The 8,827-nt window shown below is 45.0% G+C and overlaps 1 protein-coding gene across 1 annotated transcript; it reads right to left on the bottom strand.

Moving 5' to 3' along the window:
* Window positions 1-2,178: 2,178 nt before the first annotated feature.
* Window positions 2,179-6,921, bottom strand: CCNB1 (cyclin B1). Its single transcript, XM_077816300.1, has 9 exons — window positions 6,818-6,921; window positions 6,277-6,432; window positions 6,083-6,196; window positions 5,431-5,613; window positions 4,648-4,806; window positions 3,855-4,091; window positions 3,251-3,391; window positions 2,789-2,899; window positions 2,179-2,420 (listed from the first exon to the last, which is right to left on the bottom strand). Exons 1-9 carry the CDS (start codon window positions 6,836-6,838, stop codon window positions 2,310-2,312), a joined length of 1,233 nt encoding a protein of 410 aa, XP_077672426.1. The 5' UTR covers window positions 6,839-6,921; the 3' UTR covers window positions 2,179-2,309.
* Window positions 6,922-8,827: the final 1,906 nt, after the last annotated feature.

The following is an 8,827-nucleotide window of genomic DNA, read 5'->3' as shown; positions in this document are numbered from 1 at the left end:
GGGAGCGTGTGGAGCAAGGGTGGGAAGGAAGCCTGCCTTAGCTCTGCTGCTAGCAGTGATGGTTGGGGGCCCCTGGGCCATTGCCCCCTTTCTCTCCTGTCAGCAGGCCTGGTTTTCTTGGAAGTTTGTGCAAGACCAGCCTGAGGTCTGAGAGTGATGTGCTTACACACACACACACACACCCCTTTTAAGGAAACAGTACATGTAAGTAATTCTCCCCCCACCCTGCTTTATAAGATCTCATTGAACAGGTTACTAAATTTGTTTCATATTTAATTTATATATAAAAAGAATTTGAACATTACCACTTCATAAAGTCCAATTCTGTGACACTGACAGACCAGCCAACCAGTGTATGAACCATAACAAGAGGTATTGCACTTGTATCAAGACAATTTGTGAATTTCAGAGATGTACTAGACTAGCACTCACTCAATTAATTCATTTGTAGTAATAGAAATGAAGGGTAGATGCTAAGTATGTTTGTGTTTACCTATATTCTGTGAGAAGTTTAAAAGAATAACCAAATAGCTTATAGATCAGGAGTTCTCAAACTGGGGGGTTGGGACCCTTCAGGGTCACAAGCTGTCAGCCTCCACTTCAAACCCTGCTTTGCCTCCAGCATTTATAATGGTGTTATAAAGTAGAAACCACTTAAAAAAAATATATTTAAGCATGAGGGTCACAGTGAGAGGCTTGCTCTGTGAAAGGGGTCACCACAACAAAAGTTTGAGAACCACTGTTGTGGATGCTAATTTCCTTTCATGTCTTAATTATGTAAGACTGTCTAGTTAACCAGTCCTCCATTATAACAGAGATAAACTGAAGACAATGTAGGTATTAGTTTCCTACAGTATTTTACACTTTTGATCTTATGGTTAATTGCCATATGTTAATCAGGGTAACAGCTTACCTATGTATGCCTAGTAAACAGAATGTTAGCTTTAAAGTGATGGGACGGTGTGCGCTTAAAGAATCCTCAGTCATATGATGTGCTCAAAAACGCATAACAGCTGCTTCAGGTATAAAAATGAAACCTGGGGCCTGATCCTTTCATCTCTAGTCTGCTTAAACTTTGAACAGGTAAAACATGTTGGATGGAACTCTTCCAAATAGTTATTTGGAATATCCTGGAAAAAAAATGCAAGGACAGACTTTAACTTTACATCTAAGCTGCCTTTTCATTCTGATCTGATGACATCATTCGAGAGATACCTTTTACAAGCCAGCAGTTGAATCTAGCACTGCTCTGATCCTGAACTATGTATGAACACAGAATCACTTGTATGTATATTGATCTTTTAACCATGTGTAGCTCTTTCCTTTTAATACTAAATCTAAGATTTAGTTATCAAGGATTGGCAGACAGGAGGATGATATGTAGGTAATCTCTGAGATTCATATTGACCTCAGGATGTGTCTAATCCTTTGGGATTGGTGAGCCAAGTGCAAGTATAGTAGTGAACTAATTGACAGTACAAGTTCTCCACAAAAGGTAATTTACTAGTCATCATACATCCATTACAACACTGAATGGATTTATGGTAGTCATGAGAGCACTTTAATATTCTAAGATTATGCCTGCTACTCCTATGTCATCTCTTTGAGAGAGACAGACTGAGACAGGCACCTGCCAATACTGCATCTCCTGTGGAGAGAGATTAAACTTTTACATTGATGCAGTGTATGGGTCGCCTAGCCAGGCCATCCGTTCTCCAGGCTAAGACACCCATGGCATTTTAGGTTAGAGGGGAGATGACTAGAAAAGCTGGACACCTGTAGCAAGAGGTAGTGGTAAGTTTATGCTCTGTGTTCTTAAGGATGAACCTATAGCTTGATGTTAGCAAAGCTGCACTACACTTTTACAGTGCAATAAACACATTTCTGTAGCTATGATGGGAAAACTGCCCTTGCTCTGGCAAATACAGTTGGTAGATGTCAGGATGGTCTCTTGCTACTGAGATTTTCTCTGGCATTATAGGGCCCACTGATCCTGCTCTTAGTGCAAAAAAGAGTTGTTTTGGTTTTTTTAAGCTGAGACAACCCCTACCCTTGTGAGCACTCCAGGTAAACTTAGAGTGACAAGGTGGGCGAGAATAAGCAAGCAGCTTCCCAGGTTTTAAGGTTTCTCACTGGAAAGTGATTATAACTTAGACTTCATCATGATAGGAAACCAAGTAAGAAGCATAAAATGCTTTATTAAAAGCTTTAGGTCAAGGACAAGATATTATATATACACACACACACAAACATACAATGGCACATGGTGCCAACTTTAGACTAAATTTTGCTAGTTTTATATAAAAAAGTTATACCACTTTTGACACAGGCTTAGCCAGATCCTGTATGACTGCAGAGTTCAGCAGTGGAAGAGTGCTAATCTTAGCATTTTTGCTGCTGGCATATTTATTCTTGACTGTCTGAAATGAGATGAAAAGGAGGTTAAGTCTTGCATATTATAATTCCAGATGTTTGGGGGGGGGGGTCAGTTTCCAACTAGACATTGGACAAGAGCTGAAAATTAGTCAGCTCGTCCAATGGCAGGTCTATGAACTACTAATATCCAAAATCCACATTTAAGCAACCTTTTCCATGAGCTCACACCAGAGACTGTCTATACTACACAGGTAGACCAGAGTGTCTATATTTACTGGTTAAACTTCATTAGCAGTCAAGTCTAACAGTGAGCAGTTTGTTGAGTTAAGAGTTGTGCTGCACCAAGTGTTCTGTATTACTTGGTTCCCACCTTCACCATACCCATCCTGTAGAGGAAAATAAAGTTCCTTACCATGTGCTTTGTAAGGCCCTGATTCACTAGGATCACATTCTTTGCCATATGTTGCATGACGGGGTGAAGAGCACTCTCAGTGTACGACATGTAGTGTTCTAAAGTTAGTGTCTAAGACAAGGAAACTAGAGTTATTCAGTAGTTTACGCCAATTCTGTTAACCACCACCTAGAGGCAAAGATATGCTCCTTACTTCAAGCAGCACGACCTACATCCCATGTTCCCTTTCCAGAGTTGGAAGGATGTCATGCTTTCCACAAAGCCATCTTATTTTAGGTGGAACTTGCTTGGTACTAAGTCCAGAGTTCCCATTTTGGGAAATGGAACCATGCACCCTAGCCACTAATATAGGCTGGAGTTTAGTGTAGTTTGCTGCAGAATTCAGTGGGGTACCCCTTGTACGTTAGTTGTACCCACTTGATCAGTTTAGTCTCAAACTGGCAAGCACCAAGCTGGACTTACCCACTCGCCACCATTAAGAACCTTTAGAGCCAAGCAAAAAGCAGCTGCAGCAATCTGGGATGGAGGGTAGTGTACCATTTCATAATCCACCAGGGATAATTCCATCAGATATTTGGCTAGAGTGTGCTGTTCTAGGTCCACCTAGAACAAGAATCAAGCATTAGTTGTCCTGCAGGAAGCCTCCCCCCGGGGGGGGGGGGGGGGGGAGGGAGGGCTGGGAAGAGAACCAAACCCATTCTACTTCTATTCTAGGGGGTGTAGAAAACAGACTGTCCATAGCCCCACAGCTCTTGTTGCATAGCTTATGCAAGTCTTGTCCCATTATTAGTGCACCTATTTCTGCCAATTGTGGCTTCTCCTTTTTGCCTGTACTAGGAGCAGCTTAGTCAGGTCTGCAAGCAACTCCATTCCCCTGAATATCAGCTGTCTTTGTGCATAGCTCTAAAGTGGCAGCTAGCTACCAGCCAGGACAAGAAACTTTCATTTTGGAGAAGCTGCATGGATGGAATTTTGTCCATTTATGAATACCTTCAGATCAAACTTGCAGAAGTTCTAAAGTGATAAGTTCTTTTAAGAGAGGCTTCTAGAGCCTCATGAATTTTACCTCTCCAATCTTTGATGCCCTCCTTAGAAAGTGCAGTGGCAGAGGGCGGCCCAAGGCAAAGTCTAGAGCTTGTAGAATCTTCCTTTCCATTTGTTTGATCTGGTACTTGGTGTAAGTGTGGTCTGTTACAAAGGCAAAGTCCCCAATTTCAGGAGGATACATTTCCTCATACTTGCTGGCAATAAACATGGCCGTGACACCAACCAGCTGCAACATCTTCTTGGGCACACTGTTGTCCTATAGTAAGGAAGTGTTTAAGACAGGAATTTCAAAAGCCAATAAGCATATTTGTCACAGGACAGCTGGCTACATGCTGATGAAGTCAGGTTTAACACAAGAGTCTTTATACTACATTTAGTTTACTGCCCATCACTGTCATGACCACACTGAAGTTCCTGGCCTGTTAGGAGGTAGTGTGAGTTTTAGTGTGCTACAGCAATTTATGAAGGAGTTACAGGAAAACAATTAAGAAGCTTCTAGATTAGCTGCAAGGAGGATTGTCATTAGCACACTAAAGCCACAATGATTCACGTCAAGTACAAAGTTAGGTCCACAAATGTAGTGCTTAAAACTAGTTATATTAAGTAGTCCAATTAGTCATGCTTATGATCCTGAAGTCTGAATTTTAATTTCAAAAGGATTATAGGAAAGGCTGATTGCTTTTCATAGTGACTGCATAGCAACATTAAGTAACATTCAGCTTGGGCTGTGTTCAAATGTCACTCTTATCCACTATATGCTAGAGATCAACAGAATCATGTCAAAGGAACAAGGTTCCACGTCATGCCCGTACCTGCAGAAAGCGATCAATGATGGCAGCAGTCATGTACATAGTCTCTGAAAGTAGTCTGAATTTCATCTGAACCTGCACAAGCCAGTCAATTAGGATAGCCCGCATGTTTCCAGTAACTTCCTGGCCTGCCAGGTATTTTGGTCTGACAGCTTGTTGCTTCTGCATGGAAAAAGGAATGTTTGTTACAATAGCAATTCCTGCATGTGAGGAGCATTGGCACTACTGTAGACCCTTTAGAAAACTGTAGGGGTTGCTAGTCTTGGCCAAAAAAAGTGCAGAGTCTCACTTCAAATATCTCTTGGCCAAAGAAGGCCACAGTACATGGCAATTGTTGCTACTTTGCCTTAGTAGAGTAAATGTCAGTGCTGATAGTGATCAGCAGAACTAGCCTGCTAAAACTAATGTTTTCAGAGAGTCTGTTAGAGCTCTTATATGCAGTGTATTTGTAGCCATGTTGGTCACAGGATATGAGAGAGACCTAGTGGGTGAAGGAATCTTTTATTGGACCAAATTCTGTTGGTGAGAGAGCAGAGCTCTGTGTGGCTCAAAAGCTTCTCACCAACAGAAATTGGTCCAATAAAAGATATTACCTCACCCACCTTGTCTCTCTAGGTTGTTAGATTAAGAGAAATGCTTGCCAAGATTCCTGCACTTTAGGAGTACCATAAGACAAGTTAAGGAATAGATGTCCAGTTTCCCAAATTGCGATTGCACCAAAGATATGGAGACATACTAGAGTCAGGGTAAAGTAGAATGGCAGCAGATATGGTTCTTTGTACCAACCTCAAGGTCTCTTAGATAGCCATAGATGTCCTTTACATATTCACTGCAGAGATTTGGGTCAGCCCCATCGTCTGCATCTACATCTTTCACTTCAAGCAAGACGTCAGAAAAAGCCTGGCACAGCACCTCCTCTGCTGGCACACATCCAGAGGTCTCCATTGGGCTTGGGGATGGAGACTCCAACTGGGGAGAAAGTTTAAGATTGAGTCTTCAGTAGAAGCTATTGGTGCTCAGGGAGGTGGATTGCCTGCACCAACGGGAGAACCCCTCACATGGTTAGAGTCTACACTGAAGAGCTACAGGTGCACCTGTAGCCTTTCAAGTGTAGGCAGGTTCTCAGGTCTGCACTAGTGGGGCCATATAGATACTTTATCTACTACTGATGGGTTAGCTAAATAATCCACTCACAGACTGCTACTTGACTTCACCACTGCTTTTATCCTTCCCCCGGGGGAGGGAACGGAGCTTGTAGGTGATGGGAGAAGCAGGCTCCACAGGCAGAGGCTCCAAGCCACGCAGGAGTCAGTGAGGTCATGGTACGTGTGGAGTGTGAAGAAGCGTGTTCCTCCTCCAGGCTCACCACGAGCCCTGCTGGTTGTGGCTAGCTCAGAGCAGGGGCTGCATGCCCAGGGGACTGGCACCGCACGGATACCTTAGCAGGCTCGGTGATTGGCTTCTGCTCCTTAGCCGGCTGGATCACCGTCTCCGCGGCTCTGATCGCTTTCCTGGCAAGGGGCTTCACCGCAGCGCTGGGGGGCTTCGCTTCCTGAGGAGAGAGAAGGGGGCCGTGAGCGGGCCAGGCTCGGGCTGCTCAGGGCTGCGTTGGGGACAGGCTCCGGGCCTTACCTTTTTGGGAAGCGCTTTGGGCGGCTGCTCGCCCACTTTGTTGCCGATGTCGCCCAGGGCAGTTCTCGGCCTGAGGCCGGGCTTAGCAGCAGCCGCTCCCCGCTTGGCGGCGGCCACATTGCTCTTCACTTGGTTCTCGGCGTTGACTCTGGTATTCTGCGGAGAAAAGCACCGGTCAGCGCGGCAGGCCTGGGCGGGGAGGGGACACTACGGCACCTCCACGCAACCTTCTGGGCGGCAGCTTCCTCGGGCGCAGCACTGCTCCCAGGTCCTCCCAGGCCATGGGCTCGCCGCCGAGCCAAGCCATTAGCCAGGCTTACCCGAGCCTGCTGCAGGCGAGCAAACTGCGGGGGGTTGGAGTTGTTCCCTGCAGCGGGACAGGGGAAGAAGCTGTAGCAGCATCTCGCGTGGAGGCGGATAGGTCCCCGCTTATACGATCGCTATCTGCCCCCCACCCCAAAGGAGGAAGGGCCGCAGCCACCCATTCCCCTCCACGGGGGAAGCCAGGCAGGGCCCATGACCCCTTCTTCCCACCACTTACCCTGCTAATCCGCAGCGCCATGGTCCCCCGCGCCTTCTACACCACAGAGCCCTGAACCCTGGCTCCTCCGCTGCCGCTTGTTGTCCTGACAGCAGCTCAGCTCTCAAATGCACGATCCCGCAGTACCTACCGCCGCAGGTTTAAACCACGCACCGGGCTCCGTTCATTGGCTGCCCCTTCGTCTTCTCTCGATTGCCATTGGCCGCTCCTCGTTCCACCCCGAATGCGTCGCCGTGGAGACCCGGCGCTGATTCCTTTGGACGTTCGAAAAGGGGGCGGGGCAATGGGGGAGGATGCTGGTTGTAGCACGTGACGCCTTGTTGCATTTATGATTTCATCTCAGGAACGTGGGGCTGCGTAGATTGGAGCCTGGGGGGTGGGACGTGGAGTTTGGCTAGATCCGTGGTTGACAGTGTTTCAGTGGCTGTGTACATTCATTAACCCAGGGATTCTTAAAAGCAAGCTTCGCCTTGGGGAAGCATTAATGTAATATTCTGCATGTGCCTATCGACCTTTGTTTCCTGATCGTGCTGGTTCTGAGGGTTAGTCACTATTATTGGAAATTCCAACACAGTCTGTACTTCAGGATTCAGAATTCACTGTCAGTCTAAATAAGGAATTAAAAAGTAAAATAAATATTGACCTCTTTGTGTCTGAATTAATTTTTTGAAAGATGACATCTCATTGAGATGTTGGGTGAAGCAGGTAAGCTGGGAACAGATGTATGAAGGACATGGGCATGTCTCCTGGAGCAGAAATCCAGGATTGTAGGGGGATAGGGTTATGTGGAGTGAAAGTGGGATGGGGAGTGTGCCAGTCTGTACTCCTTTTTATAGGACTACAATAAATCATGTAGGTAGTATGCCTTGTGAGGTATCATTTGAATATTTGTAAGTTACTGATCATTATTATGATCATTATTATCCTGGTAAAATATGCGTGGCAACATTGTATGTAAAGTTATAAGATTCTAGTGTATGATGTTATTGAGACATATTTCAAATTTGGGGAGCAGTCACACACTGGTTCTCCATAGACAAAAGCAGGGCTTAAATGTAGCCAGAGCCATCCAGAGCAAAGCTCTGGTCATTATTTTCAAACCCACAGGAGCCAGAGTGCTTCTCGCGGGGCAGATGTCCTGAGCCCTGGTGCACCCTGCTGGACTGAAACCAGTAAGACTGGTGAGAGAGACCTTTGCTTTGAATTCACTCTATCTTGTTCAGTTAGACCAGGGGTTCTCAAACTGGGGGTCATGACCCCCCAGGGGGTCACAAGGTTATTACATGGGGGGGTCACGAGCTGTCAGCCTCTACCCCCAAATCCTGCTTCGCCTCCAGCATTTATAATAATGTTAAATGTTTTAAAAGTGTTTTTAATTTATAAAGGGGATTGCACTCAGAGGCTTGCTGTGTGAAAGGGGTCACCAGTACAAAAATTTGAGAACCACTGAGTTAGACATTAGTTTTTTTATTTTTATTTTCTTATGACTTTTTTGCCTCATTACTTGAGTCACTTAAAATCTATCTTTCTGTAGTTAATAAACTTGTTTTACTATTTTATCTAAATCAGTGTGTTTGGACTGAATTGTTTAGGAAAATCCATTTGCGGTAATAGGATTTGTGCATATCATGTTCTATTAATAAAACGGTAGATTTTATATGAGCTTGTCTTCTCCAGGAGAGGGCTTGGCAATACAAGGCATACCCTTCTGGGAGAAAGTCTGAGAATGGGAGTGGTAACTCTCAGGACATGTCTATACTCAAGTTGACCTATGTTAGGTCGATTTACAACCACCACAGTAATTACTGTGTTTTTTCATGCCCACATTGCCATCTTTTGCTGGTGGTGCACATCCTCATCAGGAGTGCTGTAAGGGTATAGATATTCAGGCCTGTCTGCAAAGGCCTATACTTTAAGAATTTAGGTATATGTTTATCATTTAGCTAGTTATAATAGAGGTATAAAAGAGAGAATCAAAATCACTGTCTGACTGTATAAGGCCTTTTCTCA

This window comes from Eretmochelys imbricata, chromosome 5 (genome assembly GCF_965152235.1).
Source record: "Eretmochelys imbricata isolate rEreImb1 chromosome 5, rEreImb1.hap1, whole genome shotgun sequence".
NCBI lineage: Eukaryota > Metazoa > Chordata > Testudines > Cheloniidae > Eretmochelys > Eretmochelys imbricata.
Note: the sequence above shows the minus strand (reverse complement) of the source record. Positions and strands in the feature narration are given on the sequence as shown.

Bases quoted from the DNA above. Each gene is read 5' to 3' on its own strand.
- CCNB1 (XM_077816300.1), bottom strand. From the start codon at position 6,838: ATGGCGCTGCGGATTAGCAGG. The intron at 4,807-5,430 runs GTTGGTACAAAG...TTTTCCATGCAG, and splicing joins GCTATCTAAGAGACCTTGAG to AAGCAACAAGCTGTCAGACC. The intron at 2,900-3,250 runs GTAAGTCCAGCT...TCCTTGTCTTAG, and splicing joins TTCTTAATGGTGGCGAGTGG to ACACTAACTTTAGAACACTA.